The 24,468-nt window shown below is 35.8% G+C and overlaps 1 protein-coding gene across 2 annotated transcripts in view; it reads left to right on the forward strand.

Moving 5' to 3' along the window:
• Window positions 1-24,468, forward strand: part of CTNNA3 (catenin alpha 3) — a 1,765,907-nt gene that overhangs the window by 1,554,528 nt on the left and 186,911 nt on the right. For both annotated transcript variants that reach the window (XM_054435153.1, XM_054435155.1), the window contains exon 14: window positions 11,805-11,897. In XM_054435153.1, the coding sequence (XP_054291128.1) occupies window positions 11,805-11,897 (93 nt within the window). The remainder of the gene's footprint in view (window positions 1-11,804; window positions 11,898-24,468) is intronic.

A 24,468-nucleotide genomic window follows, 5' to 3' on the forward strand; every position in this document is an offset into this window, starting at 1 on the left:
TGCAGTCTCTGCTCACAGCAACATCCACCTCCTGGGTTCAAGCAATTCTCTTGCCTCAGCCTCCTGAGTAGCTGGAACTACAGGTACCCGCCACCACGCCTGGCTAATTTTTATATTTTTTAGTAGAGACAAGGCTTCACCATGTTGGCCAGGCTGGTCTTGAACTCCTGACCTCGTGATCCACCCGCCTCTCATATTCTTAACATGTTGGAAAAGGGAAAAATGGTTTATAAAACATAAAGGGATTTATATTCTGTTTTAGAAAAAAAGTCATTTGGATTTTGATAGGATTGCATTGAATCTATAGATCACCTTGGATAATATGAACATTTTAACAATATAAGTCTTCCAATTCATAAACATGAGATGTTTTTTCTGTTTATTCATATCTTCTTTTATTTCTTTAGGCAATTTTTGTGTTTGTTTGTTTTTTTTGTTTGTTTGTTTGTTTTTGTTTTTGAAACGGAGACTCACTCTGTCGCCCAGGCTGGAGTGCAGTGGCGTGATCTCGGCTCACTGCAAGCTCCACCTCCCGGGTTCACACCATTCTCCTGCCTCAGCCTCCCGAGTGGCTGGGACTACAGGCGTCCGCCACCAGGCCTGGCTAATTTTTTTTGTATTTTTAGTAGAGATGCAGTTTCACCATGTTAGCCAGGATGGTCTCAATCTCCTGACCTCGTGATCTGCCCATCTCGGCCTCCCAAAGTGCTGGGATTTGCCCAGCTAGCAATGTTTTATAGTTTTCAGTGTTCAAGCCTTTTATTTCCTTGGTTAAGCTTACTTTAAAATATTTTAATTTTTCTGATAATATTGCAAGTTAGACTATTAATTTTGCTTTTTTATAATTCGTTGTTATTGTGTAGAAACACAACTGATGCTGTTGCTTTTGTATTGTGCAACTTTACTAAATTATGAGTTCTAACAGTATTTTGGTGAAATTTTTAGGTTTCAACATATAATATTACCTGCAAACAGAGATAATTTTATTCTTCCTTTCTGATATGTGTGCCTTTCATTTCTTTTTATTGCCTAACTGCTCTGGTTAGGATTTCCAGTTCTATGTTGAATAGAAGTAGCAAGAATGGGCATCCTTGCTTTGCTTCTGATCTTAGAGACAAAGCTTTCAGTTTTTCACTATCATATTAGCTCTAGGCTTTTAATAAACAATTCTAAAATTCACTTAGAACTATAAAAGACTCTGAATAGTTAAAGCAATCTTGAGAAAGAAGAACAAAGCTGGGAGGCATCATACTACCTGATTTCAAAATATATTATAAATCTACAATAATTAAAACAGTATGGTACTGGAATAAACACAGAACTATAGACCAATGGAAGAGAATAGAGAGCTCAGAAATAAACCTAAGTTCAGTCAACTGAGCTTCAACAAGGGTGCTAAGAATACCCCATGGGGAAAGGATAGTCTCTTCAACAAATGGTGTTGAATATCCACATGCAAAAGAATGAAATTAGACCCTTATTTTACACCATACACAAAATAAAATAAAAATAAGTTAAAGATTTAAACCTGAGACCTGAAACTGTAAAACCCTTGAAGAAATCATGAGGGAAAAGCTTTATGATGTTGGTCTTAAAAATGACTTTTTTGACCAAAAGCACAAACAACAAAAGCAAAAACAGACATATTACATCAAACTAAAACCTCTCTGCACAGCAAATGAGATGGTCAAAAAAACAAAAAGGCAATCTATGGAATGGAAGAAAGTGTTTATAAGCCATACATCTCATGAGGAGTTAATATCCAAAACCCATAAGAGACTCAACTCAGTAGCATAAAAAGAAATAACCCAACTTAGAAATGGGGAAAGGACATGAATATGCATTTCTCCAAAGAAGACATACAAATTGCCAACAAGTGTATGAAAAAAATGCTCAACATCACTAATCATCATGGACATGAAGAAAAAAACACAATGAGATATCACTTCACACTTCTTAGGATACCTATTATCAACAGCCACAGAAAAGATAAGTGTTGGTGAGTATATGAAGAAATGGGAGTTGGAGCCCTGGTACTCTGTTGATGGGAATGTAGAATGGTACAACTGCTATAAAAAATAGTATGGAGGTTTCTCAAAATTAAAAACAGAACTACTATATGATCCAGCAATCCTACTTCTGGTTATATGTCCCAAAGGATTGAAATCAGGATCTCAAAGAGATATCTGGACTCCCATGTTTATTTCGGCATTATTCACAATAGCCAAGATGTGAAAACAATCTAAATGTCCATTGACAGATGAAAGGGTAACTAAAATGTGATAAACTTGTAAGATGGAATATAATTCAATCTTAAAAAAAAAAGGAAATCAGTCATATGCAACAACAAGGGTGAACCTTGGGGACATTATTCTAAGTGAAATAAGCCATTAGCAGAAAGGCAAATACTGCATGATTTGCCTTATATGAGGTATCTAATGTTTTTACCCGCCTAGAAACCATGAGCAGAATGGTAGTTGTCAAGCTGAGGGGAGGGGAAATGAGGAGTTGCTGCTCCAAAGGTATGAAATTTCAATTATGCAAGATAAATAAATAAAGATCCTGCTATACAGCACTGTACCTATAATTAGCAATACTATGTTATTCACTTTAAAATGTGTTAAGAGGGTAGATTTCATATTAAATGTTAATACAATACTGATAATAATACTGTAAAGAACAATAATAACAAAATAGAGGGATACTAATGGTTCCTGGAGGCAGTTTTGAATTATATTTTAAAAGATTGTAAGAAGAAAAGTCACCAATTCTTGATTTTGGAGACATACATCTTATTTGCATCTTCATTTATTCTTCTGTTGCATTAACTCAATAAAATATGTATTTACTGAGCACTGACTGTGTGCCAGGCACTGTTAGACACTTGGGTTATAAAACTGAGAATAATACTAGATGCCTTCTCCCTCTGGTGGCTATAACAGAAAGATATGTGTATTCAGGAGATTAACCCTATTTTGAATTGATATGATGAATTAGAGTGGACTATGTTTCAATCAACTGAACTCAACAGATTTACCAAATCTTCACTAGTGTTGAGATCTCTCAGTGTTGAGGAGATGTTTGATCCAGCCTACTGTTTGTCGTAGCCTTATTATGTTTTCAGTTTAAGCATCAATTCATAAAAACTGAAAATTCAAAGGATTTACAAAAATTATCAATTTTACTTACTTCTCATCTTCATTTTAAAGGTCAAGGAATTTAAGCATAGGAAAAGTCTGAGATTTGCCTAACAAAATATAACTAATTTAGTTAGGATACCCAAGTATCCTAACTTCAAGTTCCATTAATATCCTACCGTAACACAAGCCTACCAGCTTTCTGATGATATAAGAAATATCTTCCCAGTTTTTCCTCAGATGCTTTACACTCATTCCTCTCTTCTGCCTGACACATCCTAGGAAATTTTTTCATCCCTAACCACTCAACTTCAGTCTCAAATCATATAACTCTATGGAATATCTTTCATCTCCATCTAATATTCTTACCCTTTATCTCTCTTGAGGGCAAGGGTTGTGTTTTATTTCCTTCAAGGTTCCCAGTATCTAGCATAATAGTTCGTGTCTACATACAGCCATGCTGTGTATGAGAATGTTTCATTCAGTGATGGACTGCATATAGGATAATGGTCCCATAAGAAGGCTATAATGGAACTGAAAAATTCCTATCACCTAATGACATGGTATTATTTGTTCTCACATTCCTATAAAGTACTACCTAAGACTGGGTAATTTATAAATAAAAGAGAATTAATTGGCACACAGTTCCACAGGCTGTACAGGAAGCATGGCTGGAGGGGCCTCAGGAAACTTACAATCATGGCAGAAGGTGAAGGGGAAGCAGGCACATCTACAGGGCAGGAGGTGGAAGAAAAGAGCCAAGGAGGAGATGCTACACACTTTTAAATAGATCTCATGGAAACTCACTCACTATCATGAGAAGAGCAAGGAGGAAATCTGCCGCCATGATCCAATCACCTCCCACCGGGTCCCTCCCTCAACACTGGGGATTAAAATTCGACATGAGATTTTGTCCAGAGCACAAATCCAAACCATATCAGATGCCATAGCCATCTTAACATCATGACACAACACCTTACCTTTTCTATGTTTAAATATGTTTAGATACACAAATATTTACCACTGTGTTACAGTTGCCTATAGTATTCAGTACGGTAACATGCCATACAGGTTTGTAGCCTAGGAGCAATGGGTTATACCATATAGCCTAGGTGTGTAGTAAGTTATACCATCTAGGTTTGTTTAAGTATACTCTATGATATTTGCACAGTGACAGATTCACATAATGACATATTTCTCAGGATGTGTCCTGATTGTTAAGCAACATGACTGTATATGTAAGACAATCAAATATGTTAGTTGAGTTAACTTGAGTTGATTATATAATCAAGCAAACTTAGATTAGCACTGAATATCTTCAGATAATCTCATTATGAATAAAAGATAAAAACAAGTTCAGCAGAATGAAAGCAGCTTATTAAATTCTGGTATTAAGATGACAAACAAATGATAGAATTTCCTTTTTTTAAGGCTAAATAGTATTTCATTGTGTGTATATGTTTGTAAGTGTATATATATATATATAGAGAGAGAGAGAGAGAGAGAGAGAGCTCACATTTTCTCTATTCGTTCATCCAATGAAAGACACCTAGGTTGCTTCCATCTCTTAGCTATTGTGAACATGGAAGTGCAGATACCGCTTAGGCATATTGATTTGAATTTTTTTTTTTTTTTTTTTTTTAGACAGAGTCTCATTCTGTCACCCAGGCTGCAGTGCAGTGGCATGATATTGGCTCACTGCAATCTCTGCCACGCAGTTTCAAATGACACCCTTGCCTCAGCCTCCCAAGTAGTTGGGATTACAGGCACACGCCACCGTACCCTTCTAATTTTTTGTATTTTTAGTAGAGACGGGGTTTCACCATGTTTGCCAAGCTGGTCTTGAACTCTTGACCTCAGGTGATCCACCCTTCTTGGCCTCCCAAAGTGCTGGGATTACAAGCATGAGCCACTGCGCCCAGACCCTTTTTAATATTGTTTTCACACACACAAAAATGATACATAAGTGAGGAGATAGATTTGTTAATTAGAATTTAATCATTTCATAATGTTAATATATACTGTTGTAAACATCACAGTATGCTACATATATAATATATACAATTATCAATTAAAAATTTAAAAAATAAATTTTAAAAAAGACTGCAAGCAAGTTTGTAGTTTTATTTTCACACATTTTCTGATATCTTCTTCCAGTAGTCTGGTTAAGACTAAAATGTCTTCTCTCTTTTGTCTTGTAAACATAATGTTATTATATGGGATATGATTTTCAGTTTACATACTTATTTGCAAGTAAATTTAGTTTTAACTTGGCTCATGGGAAATTGAAATATAGTCATTCTTGGGCCTTCCCTTACTCCTGCTGCCTATGTTGGGCCAAGTGAGCCAAAATTCTTGAGCAGTGATTCTCAAATGGGTGATTCCTAAGCCTCCAAATTTCCAGGGGATGTTTGGTAATGTCTGGAAACATATTTAATTATATCTCATGACTTGAGAGGGTCCAAATGTGTGTGGTAGATAGAAGCTAGGGTTGGTGCTAAACTTCTTACAATACACAAAACAGATTCTCACAACTGGAATTATTCAGATCAAGACGTCAACAATGCTAAGACTGAGAAACACTTCTCTTGGGGCTAAGTCTGTCTCTGGAGGCTTGGGCTGCATCAAGACATCAGGGAGCCTCACCGATCCTGTCATTTACCCACACTGGTTGCCAGTGAGACATCCATTGTCCCAGCCCATGTAACCCTTTCAGGTCTACCACTGTTTCCATGACAAGTTTGTGGCACGGGGCTATGGTGAGACTTGAAACACTGGTCTGGGCTTACTAGATGACATTTTCTCTGAAGTCTTTTTATATCCATATTGGATTGTCAAGGAGTAGGGCAAGTTACTACTGATTATGGAATCACAAACTTTTTAGTCTTCCACATCTGAGAATCTCTTCTGAGCTTATGGAAAACCTTTCTCTACACAAAATCTCATCTCTAGTTTCCATAGGATTTTTTTTAAAAATTCAAGAATATTTGCATATACTTTTCTTTAGGCAAGGAATTATCGATTCAATACTTATTAAAGACAGAAGGCAAAGGATTAGACATTCTCCACAGCTCAAAAATGTCCCCATGATTTTCTTGTGAAATTGATCAATAACAAAACTTGTCAGTAATTAAAGTGTTCCTTTATTCAGCTAAGAAATAGAAAAATTGAGACATACTATGTGCCATTTCACATTCTCAGAATGGAAAACAAGACAAACAACATACCTATTTTCATGTAAGTTAAGTTCTAGTAGGGATAAGATAAAAAATGTATCCCACCTGCCAAAAAAAGGAAAAAAATGAAGAAAAGATATAATTTTAGGTGAAAATCATGAAAAAGGACCTAAAGAAAATATATAGACTAATATAAGAAATAAATGAAATGGGGAAAAGGGTTAACTTTAGTTAGACTGGCCAGGGGAGACTTCTCTGAGTAGAGAGCATCTGAGCTCCCATGCCGAGAAGGATCCAGTCTGCAAGAAGGGGTAAATAGAAAGACATAAAGAGCCTTAAGTGGAAAGTGCTGACAAGTGGGACATGTTTGAGGAGGAGAAAAGGGGTCAGTGTAATGGAAATGTCACTGATTTCTCGAATATTTATAAGGTAGAGTGCCAGTCTCATGGTCAAAGGTGTGGGGCAGGAACTTTAGTGTGTGTTTGTGTGTGTGTGTTCAACAAGGGCCATGTCTTAATTTTCTTTAATTTGGCATTGTGTCATTGATATATTTTTATTTTTTAAATGTATTTTAATTCTGATCTCTCCATTTTGACATTGCAAAATCATCCTACGTTACCACCTCAGCTGGAATGAAATCACTGAACATGTGACATTAGCCACCTGCTTGGGATGGACATTCGTAGCGTGTTTCCTAAGAGCTTCTCTGAGTGCGAGACCACTCTTGACATTACTATGGTGGTTATTTGATTTCAGTATGTCAGTGAAAGCTAGCCGGTGAATTATATTTATAATAAGTCATGTGTATGATTTAGAATTCAAACATAATTCTGAGAAGAAGCCAAGCATGACTCTTGTTTTCCACAGTAGTTTTAATACTTTTTATTTCTTCTTTATTTTCTTTCTGCGTGTTTTTTTCTTTCTTCTTTAAAATTTAGCAACCATGAATTTCTTTTTTGTATTTTAAAATTAAATATTTATAAAGTCTGTGCAAGTGAATTTTTAGTTGTAATAATGCCACCTGTTTCATTAGGGATGCTGAAAGAATTAGTGAGATAATGTCTATAGAAAGGATTGAACTCCTTGTGGGAAAAAGGATATATATATGAAATTTACTGTGATCCTGAAGTCTTAATGTATTACTACTATGTCATTGCTGTCCTGGCTTCTATGTAAACACCTCAGCCTGAATTTTTTGAACTTCAACTTCTATATTTGTTTCTGGCTTCTTTTGCATGGATCAAGTGAGATAACAACAGTAATGATAATCTATACTATTCATAAACAATATTAATAATTCAGTATTTCCTAGTCACTGAATAATGTTCTGGTCCATAATCTTGTTTTATCTTTACAATAACCCTAAAAATTAGGTAGTATTTGTGCTATTTTACAGGTGAAGAAACTAAGCCTATTCCAAATCACTTTTGGGCTGCCTAAGGAAGACTCCATAATAAGCCAGAGGTAAAATAGGAAAATATGAAATATATATCCACTATTCTGATATGAGAAATAACATTAATGTCTGCATTGATTAACACTTTTTCTGAAAAAATGGGCTCACTTCATCTTGGTCTGGTTTAGAGACAGCCCAGCTTAAAGAAGACAAATTATTTCCATCATCCCTGAGAATCATGCTAGAGTGAATCTTTGCTGAGGCCAGTTTAAGAGATAATTTCACTCTTAGACATGATTAAAGTCCAATTAAAAGAGATCTCTTACATGGAGTTTGGAAGGAAGCAGTGCATGGGTAATTATATTAAACCCTGTTTAGCACAATGACATTAGATAATCAAACTCAGGTAACTGTAACTAGAGACAACTAGTAAATGTACCATGTCAACCCAAAATAATGTCTGTGTAGAATCTAAAGGACAGAAACATTGGTGGCTTATCCAAAGTCCCAAATCAAAAATGAATTTGGATTATAATGGATTAAAATTATTAAATTTGGAATAAAGGTGATTCAAATTTGGATATATTTACATAAATGTTTAATAAAAATATAAAGGTGTATATTGGGATGAGGTATAAGACAGTGGAGAAAGAAGAGGAAAAGCAACAAACAGAAATAAACTTTTGCCACAATCCAGCTATGTCTGTGGGCTAAGGTCTTACCCAAAGCATCTTAATATAATTGAGCCTCGCAACAACTTTTGGGATTAGGTATTATTATCCAAATTTTATTCTGAGGGAACCAAACTTTAAAAGAGAACACATATTGCCCATAATCACTCATTAGAGGACCAGAGCTCAAATTCAGGTCTGCATTACTCAAAATTATAGGGCCTTTCTAATATATAACACTGTCTCTAAGATAGTTAATCTTTCACAGAATGAAAATTGATTAGAAACACACACACACACGCACACACACACACACACACACACATACACACAAAACTTCCAGATGTTTACCAGATAGGTAGAAGCAGACTATTTTAAGAAGGCATGATCTAGGGTACTGTATCATCCCTCCTTTCCCACCCCTTTCTTTTTTCTTTTTTTTTTTTTTTTTGAGATGGAGTTTCACTCTTGTTGCCCAGGCTGGAGTGCAATGGCGGGATCTTGGCTCACTGCAACCTCGGCCGCCTGGGTTCAAGCAATTCTCCTGCCTCAGCCTCCCAAGTAGGCAGGATTACAGGCATGTGCCACCACGCCCAGCTAATTTTGTATTTTTAGTAGAGACGAGGTTTCTCCATGTTGATCAGGCTGGTCTCGAACTCCTGACCTCAGATGATCCACCCACCTTGGACTCCCAAAGTGCTGGGATATTTGCTGTTTCTATTATTTGTGTTTAGTGCTGAAGGAGTTAATGTATTGCCCTCAAAATTATTAGTGTGCTCCTTTCTCTTTCTTAGTTTCCACTTAAACTGTAGCATTTTGTATTTAACTATTTATTTTCACAGTACCATCCAACACCATGCCTTACAGAATGTGAAATGCTGCCAGCAAGTGTTTTGAACACTTCCCCACTGATTTTGTTCATGAAAAGAAGAGGTCAGTTTTTGTAGCTTTGCAAGAAAACTATTAATCCTGTGTTAAACACAAAGAAAAACACAGAAGTATGTGGGCGTAAATGGTAGGCTTATCTCTTCCTACAGCATCCCCAACAAAAATGGCACTTTTGACTTCTGATAGCAGCAATTGTTCTTAGTTTGTTACTTTACTTGGGGGTTGAATAAACTATAGGAGTGGATGATGAAGTTATTTGTCATTGCATGATAGGATATAACCCAAGTAATAAACAACAGACATTTATAAGAAACAGATCACAGTAGGGACACCAGACAGCCTTCAGTTGCAAAATAACAGGGCACGAGAAAGAGAATTTGATTAACTGAATTTGTTCAAATGTTATAGGGCCTGGTGATATAACAAGGAGGGAAATTGCAAAGATGTTTTCTCAAGAATACTGTGACAAGAATACACAAAATGGCTAATAACGAGATATATGATTGTATAGAAATTACATAGTAATGAACTTGTGCTATTAATACCTAAGAAGAAAGAATCAATTGTCCTAAGATAATAGCTGCATGTAGTTGCAGCAAAGAAGGATTGCAAACAGATCAACATAGAGATAAAAAATAGCACATTGAAGGCTTTGGCGAAAGGGGGAATGTTAATATCTGGTAGGAATTGGTTGAAATAAATGCAAAATGCTCTTCTGCAAAGGGATGGGTATTGCTCAGTGCAAGTGTGTGAGAACAAAGAAAGTGCTGTTTAAAGATCTATGAGATGAGAAAGAATCTGAAGCCATTGATGAATAGGGAATTGGTAGTTTTGCTCTATAATATGAGCTAATCATCAAATGTCCCCATCTCTGGAGTGCTCCCAAGGGATGAAAGGCTATTGGCAACCCTGAAAATAAACAGAACGTCTGTGTGTAAAGCAAGGTTTAAGGCAAACCAGAGCTAGTCTAAGGAGACGGGCTCTGCCCATTTCCAGTCTTCAACAGCCATGTGTGCATGAAAGATGCAGGCCAAAGGACATCTTCTACTTCGTTTTTGGTTGTTTTCTATGAAACCTAAATACTTATTTTCTGGGTTTGTCACCAGGATATTGTAGCAAAGGAATCATACAGAGTGGAATAATGGACATTGGAGACTCAGAAGCAGGGAGGATGGGAGAGAGGTTAGGAATAAAAAGCTACATATTGGGTACAATGTGCACTCCTTGGATGAAGAGCTCACTAAAATCTCAGACTTCACATTTATGCCATTCATCTGTGTAACCAAAACCCACTTGTATCCCCAAAGCTATTGAAATAAAAAAAATATGTTAAGTTGAGACCTTGTGCGCTAAAACAAATACTAGGCTAATTCTTGTTAAGCACTTTGACCTGTATTTGCAAAAATGACAAGGAAGATATGTCCTTGCCTCACAGAATATGTCTGCCTCACAGACAGTTCAACAATTAGCTTCCTAATTCAGCAATGATATATTAAAGTATGATGATCATTATGGCAGATAAAGTAGAGGGGGCTAGAAAACACTTGGCAGGGAATCCAGCCCAGTCTAGAGGATTCCTGAGCAAGACACTTCCCTGAGAAAGAGGCACTTAAGCTGAAATTGAAAGAAGGAATGGAAGTTAGCTAACTCTTTATAATAGACACTGAATTTCAAGTTGAATTATTTATTAAGTCCCTAAAAATTTTAATTTCTTGATAATTTCTGGTGGCATTTTGATGATATATGATTTTAATGATGATTATCAAATGCATTTATCAACTGTAAGCATCTTGGTTTGCAGTAACCACATAGTGGGTAGCCAAATTGCTATTCACTGAAATAAAATTTTCCTTGTGATCATTTTTTTGCTTTCTTTTTCTCTCACAGTTTATTGGGATATAATTCATATACCATAAAACTCACCATTTTGAAGTATAAAACTCAGTGTTTTTTAGTATATTCAGAAGGGTTTGTGATCATTCCTACTATCTAACTGCAGAACATTGTTATCATCTCAAAGAGAAACCACATACCCATCAGCTGTCATTGCCCATTTCCCCTTTCCCCTAGCACCTAGCAACCACTAATTAAATCTCTGTCTCTATAGATTTGCCTGTTGTAGACATTTCATGTAAATGGGATCATACAATATGTGGCCTTTTGTGGCTGGCTCCCATCACTTAGGATGATGTTTTCAAGGTTCACCTGTGTTGTGGTGTGTATCAGTATTTTGCTTCTTTTTATGGCCAAATTATATTCCATTGCACACATGTACCACATTTTGTTTATCCATTCATCAGTAGATATACATTTGGTTTCCATTTGTTAGCTGTCATGACTGATGCTCCTGTGAACATTTGTGTATATGTATTTGTGTGGACATATGCCTTTGTTTCTCTTGAGTATATAACTGGGAGTGAAATTGCTGGGTCGTATGGTAACTCTATGATTACCGTTTTAAGGTACTGCCACATTGTTTTCCAAAGAAGAAATGCTTTTACATTCCCACTGGCAATGTTTTGCTTTCTTTTTATAGACCCCAGAGGAACTGGAGGATGTTTCTGACCTTGAAGAGGAACATGAGGTCCGCAGTCACACCAGCATTCAAACCGAAGGGAAAACTGATAGGGTATGTCACTTCAACTGGTGGGAGAACCATGTACTGTGTCATTGAAGGCTGTGCCCTCCCTTTGTCAATCTAGGCAGCCTCTAATGGGTGGGACTCCTGGATCTGGAGCTAGTTCTGTGAAGCACATGGAGAAAAGCCTTAGCTTTAAGGGAAACCATATGAAGGGAATTATTTTCCTCTATCTTGAGAGCTCAGAGTAAGTCCATTTCAGGTCACGTAGTGAATCTCTCCATACTGCTTTTGATCTTTATAGGAGTCATGGGAATATAAAAGCGAAATATGTACATGTTTGCTTAGAGTAGAAAAAAGAAACGAAGAAGTTGTAAATATACTCCAAAATTCTAGTGGAAAAGAAAACTCGTCTGAGTCAATAATCTACTTTTCTTTCTCTACAATAACTTCTCCTGTGCCTGCCCCCAAACACACACACCCACACCCCACCACCACCACCACCACCACCACACAACTCCAAATATGTTAATTCTAATTTCTGAATTACTCTGAGATATTGTACTTCACTTTACTTCACTTTACCCGGTGCCTGGGTATCTGTGAAAGTTTGGCATCCTAGCCACCTCTAGCTTGCAACTACAGACCAGACAACAAACCTTGGATCTGAAACCCGCGTAGTATAGCACGGTGCCTAAGCCTTCCTGGGAATGCCTGTGAATCTGCCACCTCCTTCTGGAGTGTTACTTGGGAAAATCAATTAGCTTCTCTGTACCTCAGTTCCCTCATTTGTAAAGCAGAGATACTAATAGTATCCTTCACGTGAGGATTACTGTGGGAATTAACTGAGTCAACTAACAGAGCACTTATATAGTGCCTAGTTCATAGTAACTTCTCAATAACTGTTAGTTACTATTATTTGTAGTAGTAATAGCAGCAGCAACAATAGTATGATTATCATGATCATCATTATTAATATTATTATTAAGTTAGTTAAATTCAGTGACATAAAATTTGGAGATGGAAGCAAATTCCTAACCTTTCCCTCTGTTTTGTGGTCTCTTATGGATCTATCTGGTGTTGAAACACTTATATTGAAAGGCTGGCGCATACTCTGTTTTTGTAGACATATTGTTATAAAAGCTCTGCAGAAACATTTCAAGCAAAGACCTGTTTGGTTAACTCCATGTTCACAATGCATGTTAGTGCACATTTCCTTAAATAAAAATGTTGATATTCCTTACATGTTTTGATATTCTATTGTAATCTATGGCTTGTGGAAACTGATTTAAAAAAAAAAACAAAACTTTAGTCTTTACCAAATTTTACCTATAATCCTTTGGATTTCTATTCCCTAAGAATGGAAAATAAGATAAGTACACTGCAAAATATCTAATTTTAAACAGATGCAGAGAGTCAGATTCTGTTTCTACTATTCTTTTTGATTGATGTTTTAAAATCCCACAACATATTATGTAAAATATTTTATTTGTTTATCTACTTTCACATATGTGAAATGAATGTTTAAAAAGCCATCTCTTTAGAGCTTAACTATATCTTTTTATTAACAATAATATCTTGCATCTACATGTTTGTTTTTACAGTGTGCTAAGTATTTTCTCATTTACTATAAAATACAGAAAATATGGTAAAACATAATATGGGAAAAGATAAATTTGGGAAAGTTCCATGTTTTCAGACATTCAGATTGCCTAGAAATAATATATATCAGTCAAGAAAATAAAACCTATGTTTTATCAGAAACATTGCTTATCTCAAATTTTGGTAATAGGAATATTTCATTTCAGTGGAGAAAAAATGTTCTCTGAGTAGACACCATTATCACATAGCCAGACAGATAGTATTTTGTAATATATTGAGAAATGCTACTTTCTTGAGTTTCCATTTCTTACAGATTGTTTGAGTTATTTGTCAGCCCTCTAGTAGCCAATTTGTGTTGAAAATTGTCTAGGGTCATACAGCATCTGGATTTAGTTTTCTTCAAATCTAGTTGGCATCATTGGTAGAGATCACATCTTCTGAATGGAAATTGAATTGGAAATACATTTTGCTAAAGGTAAGCTTTGCTCATGCTTTCAGGGAAGTGGGTGCATGATTCACTCAGGCTGATGTCATTGAAGGTGAAGTATAGGTGTCAAGGCTTATAAAGTAATTGACCAAAGGAAATTTTGTTAAAATTAAGGCTTTTTTTAAGAATGCTGAAATTAGGATAAACACACCTCAGTTTTTATTCGGGCTTAGCACTTGTAGACGATGAAGACTTGGTTAGAAAACCAAATTTATTCATTTGAAAAATGAGATGAATAATACCATAGTTTCTCACAGCATCACTGGTAACTTCAAATAAGATAATGCATATGGAAGTGTTTCAAAAATTTCCACATTATATAAGATGGTAAACTGCTTATTACTACTATTTTCATTTGTATTTTTGTTCTTGGTCCGAAGTATAGGCCAGGCCAGCTAGATGACTGGCTGCCCATTATAGGTTACAAACTTGTTGATCTCTATGGTTCTGAATCTTAAGAATTTTTCATAGAAGGCACTGCTTCTAATGTTGTGGAAACTACCCTGAAACTGTTCTGCATCTTGCATTAGTGTTCTGCTGTGTACAGTTCTCAGACAATCAGTTCATTCGGAATGCCACTGGGTGAAAACCTCACCACTGTTTAGTGACAAGATAGATCCCTGACCACGAAATCTACTGGTGGCAACGTTATATTCAACCTAGCTATTCTCTGCTCTTATAAATCTCCTCTGCATAAATCCCAAATAATTTGGATTTTATTCACTTCCTGCATTAGGGCTCCCTAGCAACTACTATGTGGAATCCCTCTGATAACTGCTCAGTCGAGATAATACATATACAACCTCATATGAGGCATGAACCCCATGTAGAGCAACTCTTGACCAATAGCCCTATTCTGTTTCTAAGATGGACAATTTGGAAATGCATTTTCCACAGAACCTGAAAGGGTCCCCAGTAGGATCAAGTAGTAACCATGTTGATACTGTGTCTTTAGACTGTCTCTCCTTTCTTTCCTGATTCATTCTTCCCAGGCTCCCAGTTCCGTTTACTAATATCTATTTCCAAAAAAAACTGCCTTCCAATCTCAGACTCTGCTTTTTGGAAGAAAATAATAAAAGAAAATTACTCCACGTATATTATTTACTTAATTTTTACATTAACTTTGCTATATTAATATTATTCCAGTTTTACTAATAAGATCACTAAGGCTCAGATTTATGTAACTTGTGTAGTAAGAGGATTATGTCTTCAGACTCAGACCTTCTGTGATTGCCACATGTCAGTTTACTTAGGAAATACAGTTAGGATAAGTCCTTTACTAAAAAACAAACAGATAGACCACCACCAGAGCAATAAACCTGATGTATCATTAATGGAATTAGAAAGAGGGCAGAGCAAAGGATGTCACAGCTGTCTGACAAGGGGAAGACACAAATTTTCCTTTAAATTTTGAAGAGAAATGATTTTATATTGTAGATGATTTGATACCAATAACACCCCTTACATTATATCTGCCTTGTGAGTTTATTACAACAGATTCTACTCTCCTAAGTTAAGTTTATGAGACAGATGGCCATAGAAAAGGATAGCTCAGATTTGGTCCCCACCCAAATCACCCAACAAGAACCAACATTATATTTAGATAGGTTTTACAATATCTACCAGACATCTTGTATTCTTGAGTCCCATATTCTTTATACTAATATCTGTGTTCCATACTCCTTATAATAATAAAATGATATTTATATCTTCAGTCTCATATCCATCTGAGACATTATTGTCACATTCTAGCCGTAATTGCTGTAATTTCATATCCATTGGACTGAGTGTAACTTTTGGCACATTTCACACACACTCTCACTTTGAGAAGATACTATAAGATATTGAAGGAGATTCTGTTGAGAAATCTTTAAATACTCATGCCATGCTCAGTGTGGAATTTGGGGTCACAGCAGAGGATGAGTAAATGGATTTCTTTTTTGTTGTTGCTGTTTCTAAAGAGTAAATGCCTTTTTAGTTCTTGGATCATGCAGACTCTGCTGTATTGAACATGCGCTAGAACCAGGCACTGTTTAGTAATGGAGTGACAGTTATTTATTATCATTTTACTTTCTGTATTTCATTCCTACTAGCTTCAGCTCAACATCATTTATTATTGTTGTCACCAGTGGCAAATGCCACTAGGCATTGTAAAGTTCTGTAACTAACATATAATGATTTAGAGTCTGTGGTCAATGAAAAGATATTAAAAGACCAATAATGCATGACTTACGACGTGGCAATGGAAACAGCAGTGGAAATCAGTAATTATCTTAATTATTAAACATGAATACTCACTGGACCAATACATGGTTATATCCAGTGATCAGGTGTACCGGAGTGACACAGGAGTTTGGGTTTGATACGGGTTCATAGAACATTCTTCACAGAGCTCATTGTTTATTCTATTCATGCTTTCAACCAGAATAAAACAGGCATCTTTTATCTGAAAAACTCAAATTCAAAAGAGACATGAAAATATACCTTTTAAAAGAGAATAAAATTTCTAAACTTATTAATAAGATGTTTGTAAGTCCTAAAAGCTTCCTAAAATGTTATATGACATACAGACTAAATCATATTTTCTATTTAAACAGAGCAGTGCCTGATACTATTTAACACATTATAGTTTACAGAACATTTTCAAATTGGTAGCTTATTTATAAAAAGCCCTGGAGCTTATTTTTGTTATCTTTTCCTTTTGATTTTACTAATTAGGAAATGAAACAAAAAATTTAAGTAGTTTATGGAAGTCATATTGACTGGGACCAAATCTCAGGTCTTTTGGCCTCAAACATGTTCTCTTTCCAGTACAGCACACTTGTAAACTGGAATGGTCTCATCATCCCTTAATATTATCATTGATCTACTATTGCAACAGCCAGTATTATAGAGTTGATATTATAAATTGCTGTACTAGAAAGATGGTTTGTTAAACTGAAGACCACAAACCTTAAAATCAGATGTATTTAAACCTTGCAAATTTCTACATGTCCCCATCCTGCAATCTTCTATCAATAGCAAAATTGGCTTGTTGATTACCATTTAGAAACTACCTCGTAATGCCCAGATCCTGAAAGTCTCTCTTGGTGGGTCACTTCACCTTGATGAAGTGGAGTATTAGGCAAGTAGGGTCATATAGCAGGGGATCCTGCAGGATGAGGATCCAAAGTTAGTTCCCACCACAGAATCCAGAAGAGCAAAGGCTGTTGCTCCTTAGTCATTGTCTCATCATGTTGGCCTGTGTGATGTTTCAATAAAATGAGAATTCTAATTTCTAGAAGTTTTTCCTGTTTTATTTTCTGCAATAGGGGCAGCAGTCGTAGTCAAGACTTAGGAAATTATTTAAGTTGCAGCAGGGCAGCAGCTGAATGTTCCTCAAACTTACCTGGGTAATAACTGTGGGTTTAAAAAGGCTCTTCATAAAATTGATTGAAAGAGAGTTTGGGGAATAGAATAGGTGAGCAAGTGACTTGCCTTTTATAGAACTGCTGTAATGTATAAGTCAAGAGAATGGACTTTGGAGTCACATAAACCTTGACTCAAATCTTATTTCCTCCAATTACTATCCATATGAACTTCATAAAATTACATTTCTAACTTTCAATTTTCTTATCTGTAAAATCATGATGATGATAATAATATCTATTTTTTATAGGTGTTTTTGAAGATTCAATTAGATATGTGAAAATTCTTGTTTGGTTTCTGGCACATAGGAAGTGAACAATAAATTTTGATTTTTATAAAATGAATCTCATGAAAAATGCAGATCTTTGTGTGCTCCTGATGTGCTTTGACTTTTTATTGAGTAGCTCGGGGAGCTTTGTAAATACAAATCTCTCTGACTCCTGATATGGGACTACTTGGTTTCCTGTTTCATGGTACTAAGTATTTTTGACATTATGGACACTTTACTACCAGAAGTCTTTTGAAATTGTTTTTTGCCTCAAGAAGGGGGCTAATCAAGAAGTGCTTTAAGAGATTAAAAGAAAGAAGGCTTTGTGATTCTTAATGATGCCAGCAAGTTTATGTAAATCTGTATTCACATAAATAAGCTAGAACTGAAATAGATATCCAAAAAAGCAACCCTTGTTAATGCAACATCACAGAAAAGTTGACCCAATAGTTGTCAAGTTCTTATTTCTCTCATCATTTAGTAAAATGCCTGGCTCTGCACTGGGAGTTTTTCTTCCTTGTGGAACTTTGGTAGCTTGGTAATCCATTAGTTTCTGTCTCTGTCAATTCTCATAAACTCGCATAGGACTTAAACTTTTCAATTTTTAATTTTTCTGCCAGGCACAGTGACTCATGCCTATAATCCCAGCGCTTTGGGAGGCTGAGGTGGGTGGATCACTTGAGGCCAGGAGTTCAAGACCAGCCAGGCCAACATGGTGAAACCCCATCTCTACTAAAAATACAGAAATTAGCTGGGCATGGCAGTGCATGCCTGTAATCCCAGCTACTAGGAAGGGTAAGGTGGGAGGACTGCTTGAACCCAGGAGGCAGAGGTAGCAGTGAGTGGAGATTGTGCCCAGTGCACTCCAGCCTGGGTGACAGAGTGAGAGACTGCCTAAAAGAAAAAAAAAGAAAAAGAAAAAGAAAGAAAAAAGAAAAAAACAACATTTAATTTTTCTGGATCTATAATGATTTTTTTAAAAAAGAGAAAAAAATGCATCTCATTCTGATATTTATTGGATGCATGTTGGAAACAGTTCTGCAAGTAGCCATTTAAAATCACCTCTTCTTTCTTTGCCCCTGTCCAAGAAGAACATATTCTACAGTCATTCTTTCCTCCGCCTATATAACTTGAAATCCAATAAGGTCTAAATACTAAATCAAAGGTTTTGTTCTGTCTCACATAACTTAAACTTTGATTATAGTGTCTTGTAGGTGAGTGGTGAGAAAAGGAATTTGTTTAACAGCACTGAATTAGACCGGGTAAGATTTTTATTTAAGGATATTTGAATCTGCTAGTTCTAATTGCTGGAATTGAGTTTAATGAATAGAACATTAAAAACAAAACATTGAAATATTATAATTTCAACAATAGTCATTTCATATTTCATTGTGACCAGGTTACACTACATTTTTAAAGATACATTATTTGTCATATATACTGATGACCCCAAATTACAGAAATTGTAATATGCAGTCTTTGCTTGATGACTAAGGTCTGTCATGTGTTTAACATTATATTCACTTAAGAGCATATAGTTTGTCAACCTGCCCTGCCTTAGAGAAAATCTCTGGGGCCATTGAATCTATATAAGCTCTATAAATAGAAGTAAATTAGGACAGAAATAAGAACAGTTGCCTAGGTTACTGGACACAACCTCAAAACGTCAATAGCAACAGATGAACTGGAGCATATCAAATCTTAAAATACTAGCGATGGTTCTTAGTGTAAAAAAACGCCATGTAAACTTTATGTTGATGATAGGAAAAACTGCCTCACTTTTGCTTGTTAACATGCAGTTAGCTGAATATCCTTCACTATGAAAATAGAAAAACAATTCCATGGATGAATGGTTTGCTCTAAAAATTAAAAACATTTTAATAGGCCATAATTATTATCAGAACAGACTCTCAATAACTCAAATTTGTACGGAATTACCTTACAGAATATTGGGACACATGACCTCATTACCACCTTCATGATCTAATTTGGCTTAGTATAAAAAACAGTTTGAATAAATCTAGATAAAATTCCATTAATCAGCAGCAACACAGCAGGCAATACATTTTCTCATCATTGGTTACTATCATTTCAATTTTATGTTTGGCAGTAACTCTCCTCTCCTATCTTTCTGGGTGATCTTTTTCATATTTTTCATGGTTTCCTTTTCCTCTATCTATTTTTAAACATTAGGGTTTATTAGAGTTCTCATCTAAACCCTATAGTCCTCCAGCTCTTCCTACTTTTCTTAGACATTGTCACATAAGCCCAAGATTTCAAATATCATATATAGGCACGTGATTCTAGCCTAGTCCTGTCTTTTCAGCTCTGACTACATATATTGGGAGGCCTACAAATTTCCTCTCCTTGAATTAATCACAGGCATCTGTAGATCTCACTGTTTCCAAACCTAAATGCACCACCTTAATCCACTAATCTGCTCAAACTCTTACATTCCTTAAGGCACCTCTGTACATTCAGTTGCACAAATCTAAACTCAGGAATAGTTTTTGAATCTTCCCATAGCTAATCATACAACATGTTCTGGTTTTACTCTCTTCTAAGTATTTTCTGAACTTGTCCATTTTTCACCACCTCCACTATCACCACTGTCAAAGAAGAATTGCAGCAAAGTTAAATAGGAGAGGAAGACTTTATTCAAGGCTTTTTCAATGGAACAAAGGCTAGAACTCATTCTGAGCTCAACTCTGCTGAAACAAAGATTTTTCAGAGATGAGGTGAGAGGGATTATAGTCCATCAAATTTTCTAATTGTCTTTAACCAAAGAAATAGTAGAACTTCTCATAAATGTTTTCTTTATAATAGGAGATGGTTTTACAACTTGGAGAAAGCCGTTTTCAAGCGGAGGGGAACATTCATGCCATCTTGGTCCCTCCTTTAGTTTAGGCACTGGCACCTCTCACCTAGATTTCTGCAGCATGTTCTTAACTTATCTCCTGTCATCGGTTTTGTAAACTTCCATTGTCCATACTTAAGCTCCTGTGATATTTCCAAAGTGAAAAATCTGTCATCTATCATCATACATAAAAGCCCTTTTAGGTCTTAGTGTCACCCCTTGCCCTTAGCATGAAATCCCATCTCCTAATGCCCTCTGTAAAGGAACTTCAGGGTCTGCTCTCATTTGCATTATATTTTACCACTTTCTCTTCAATGCTACCTCCTCGTGCAGAAATCTCAGGTCTTACAAACATCAGGCTCACCCTCACACCATTCCATTATCTCTGAGAAACACAATTCCTACAATGCCCCCTCTTTCCCTTTACCAGTATCTGCTCATCATTAGGATTCCAGATTAGCCCAGCCTTCTCTGATATGCAAGTCCAAGATAGTTTTCCTCCAATAATTGTCCATTACATGTGGAGATTCTCACATTTTGATATTCATTGTGCCTGTATAATTTCCTATATAATGGATTTTCCTCCCTACTAAATTCTAAACTCCATTAGAGCAGGGGACATGTTGTCTTCTTTTTTTTTAGGAAATTGCTCTTTTCTGTTATTTTATTTATTTATTGTTATTATACTTTAGGTTTTAGGGTACATGTGCGCAATGTGCAGGTTAGTTACATATTTATACATGTGCCATGCTGGTGCGCTGCACCCACTAACTCATCATCTAGCATTAGGTATATCTCCCAGTGCTATCCCTCCCCACTCCCCCCACCCCACAACAGTCCCCAGAGTGTGATGTTCCCCTTCCCGTGTCCATGTGTTCTCATTGTTCAATCCCCACCTATGAGTGAGAATATGCGGTGTTTGGTTTTTTGTTCTTGCGATAGTTTACTGAGAATGATGATTTCCAATTTCATCCATGTCCCTACAAAGGACATGAACTCATCATTTTTTCTGGCTGCATAGTATTCCATGGTGTATATGTGCCACATTTTCTTAATCCAGTCTATCATTGTTGGACATTTGGGTTGGTTCCAAGTCTTTGCTATTGTGAATAATGCTGCAATAAACATACGTGTGCATGTGTCTTTATAGCAGCATGATTTATAGTCCTTTGGGTATATACCCAGTAATGGGATGGCTGGGTCAAATGGAATTTCTAGTTCTAGATCCCTGAGGAATCGCCACACTGACTTCCACAATGGTTGAACTAGTTTACAGTCCCACCAACAGTGTAAAAGTGTTCCTATTTCTCCACATCCTCTCCAGCACCTGTTGTTTCCTGACTTTTTAATGATTGCCATTCTAACTGGTGTGAGATGGTATTTGCAGAATGTAGGACACTACTTAGTACAGAGGAGATTCATATGTGAATCACGTCATATAGGAAAGAACATAAGGAGAGGCTTTATTTTGTAAGATATCTTGCCCCAAAAGCACACAAGGTTTCTAATATATCGAGCCTAGGATATTACATGAATTTATTTCTTTATCTTTTTTTCTTCCAACAGTTGTAACTCCTTGTGCTAGATAAATCTTACTATAAATTGTTAGACACTACACTGAAATATTCAATTTAGTACCAGCTAGTGTAAATATTAATTGATCTGCTTGTTTGCCAAAGTCCTTCACTATGCCTTTTGATTCCTGGCCATATAAGGGATACAGAACCTAAACCCTTTTTATTTGCTACGATGATCCTTGTGTTTCTGATAGAGAGTTAGGATTTTCCCTGAGCCTATATTTCTGATTTTTCCATGTCAGAATGGTCTAGTTTTGTCTTTTTTACTTCCTTTCAAAAGTTCTTCTAGATGAGCCCAACTCCCTTTACTCTCATAAAGCTTTCTTTACACTTTAGCCCCTATTGATTTAATAAAACAAAAACTTCTGCTGAAAAGCTGTCTAAAGGACAGTTTACTCACTCCTTTTGGATTTTTACATGTCAAGTTCACTAGGCTCTATCGCTATCCATTGTTAAATAGTGTACTTGAGCAGTTTGATCTTTAAGTTCTTTACTTGAATTTAAATTTAGTGTCATTTCTTTAATTTTATAAGTCACCATATAAAAATCTAGACAGAGAAAAATTAAAGTTTAAAACACTGTATATTATATTATCCAAAACTGCTTATATAAGAGTTTTTTTAATAAATGCTTCTTGAAATTTCAATCTGGGAAGGATTTTTACCAAATATTTTAATATGCTCTTACTTATCAGACAATGGAACGTCATTAAAATATGTACATTTTCACCCTGCTTTTGTTACTGGGAAGTTCTATGTAAAAATTAATATTCAGTAGCTAATCTGAATTGTTTAGTATATTAGTATATAACTTTTAAAAATTGAAAAGATATCTTTTTATTATAGTTTTTCTTAATTTAGTTTTTCCATTGTCAAAATTTTCTTATCACCAATGATGAAGTATATTTTAGAGTGGGAGAAGGTATGGGCATCAAGTATATTTTTGCAACAATGAGAACTTCTGTGATTTAAGCCTAAATCTCTCTCCTCTTCCATTATAGAGTAGAACCTTGGTATTCATAAATGCCAGTTCTCCACCTTATAACATTGACAAAAAAACCAAAGTTCTATATCTTTAGTAGTTTATAATGCCACCAAGGCATGAATTTAAGTGGTATATTGTGATATATGTGACTTACTTGCTAGTTAGTGAACCTAGCCTTCCATCCATTCTTTAAACAGAGTTTTCTACTCATTGATGCATTTACAGTGGAAGAAATAGCAAGTAGAGAAGTTCTGAGGAGAAAATGTTTTTGGAGGTTAATGTTGGTGAAGTAAGCAGTAATAGAAGTCTGAAACTAAAAGGGAGGCCTGGTCTTGTATGATGTATAAACCATCATAAGACATTTGGCTTTTACTTTGAGTAGAATGAGAAGCCATTGGAGGGGTTTGAAGCCAGAAGAATCATGATACGACATGTTTTAAAGGAGTCTTTCTGAATGCTGGGTTGAAAACAGTCTGAGAAGTGGCACAGGAAGAAGCAGGAAGTTAAAAACCATTGCTATTATTTTGGTGAAAAGTGGTGGAGACCGAGAGCAGGATTTTAGAAACGGGGAGGTTGAATGTTGTTGATTGTGTATATACGGTGAGAGGTAAAACTAACTAAATTTGCTAAAAGATTGGATATTGGCAATGAGAGAGACAGGAGTCAGGGACAACTCAAGGTTTTGGCTTCAGAACTGGGAAGATGAACTTACTATTTATATTGATACAGAGGAGACTGAATTAAGCAGTCTGGAGACGGTGCAAGAGCAGAAATTAATTTTGACTGTGACTAGACTAAAAGTCAGTTGAAAAACCAAGCAAAGATGTCAGCTAGACTGGAAATTATCTTATATACATAGCTTTATATTATAATTTTGCAACCTTCTAAACTTACAGTAAAGTTTTATGTATTACTTGGTGACCATTTTTTTTTCCTCAAGGAATTGGCTTTAGGTCTGTTTTCCTTCAACTTTCAGACTTCATCCCCCAACAAATCTCCTCTTTTCTGACATACTTGTTCTCTTGAGTAGCACCTTTTTAGTAATGCCACCACTAACCACCCGACTTAAAACTGTGACTCCATTTCCAACTCTCTTACAAACTCTTTCAATTTTTTCTTTACTTTTTTCCATAACATTACCTTCACTCTCTGATGTATTCCATATTTGCTTGTTTGTTTGGTCTCCCTATTAGATAGTAAATTCAATGAAGGCAACAGTTTTAATGTTCTTTTTTTTTCCCATGATGTATTCCCCCACACTTAGAACAGTGCCTGGCTAGTAAATACGCTTTAAATATTTATTGAGTCAATAAAAAAACGGTGTTAACCATATATGTGCTTTGGGAAAAGAGACCTGTGCAGAAAATTTGGGGGCGGTGGGGTTGTTTCAGATACAGCACTTGAATCCAACCAATTATAATGTAGCTACAGAATAAATA

Source organism: Pongo pygmaeus, chromosome 8, assembly GCF_028885625.2.
Source record: "Pongo pygmaeus isolate AG05252 chromosome 8, NHGRI_mPonPyg2-v2.0_pri, whole genome shotgun sequence".
NCBI classification, from domain to species: Eukaryota; Metazoa; Chordata; class Mammalia; order Primates; family Hominidae; genus Pongo; species Pongo pygmaeus.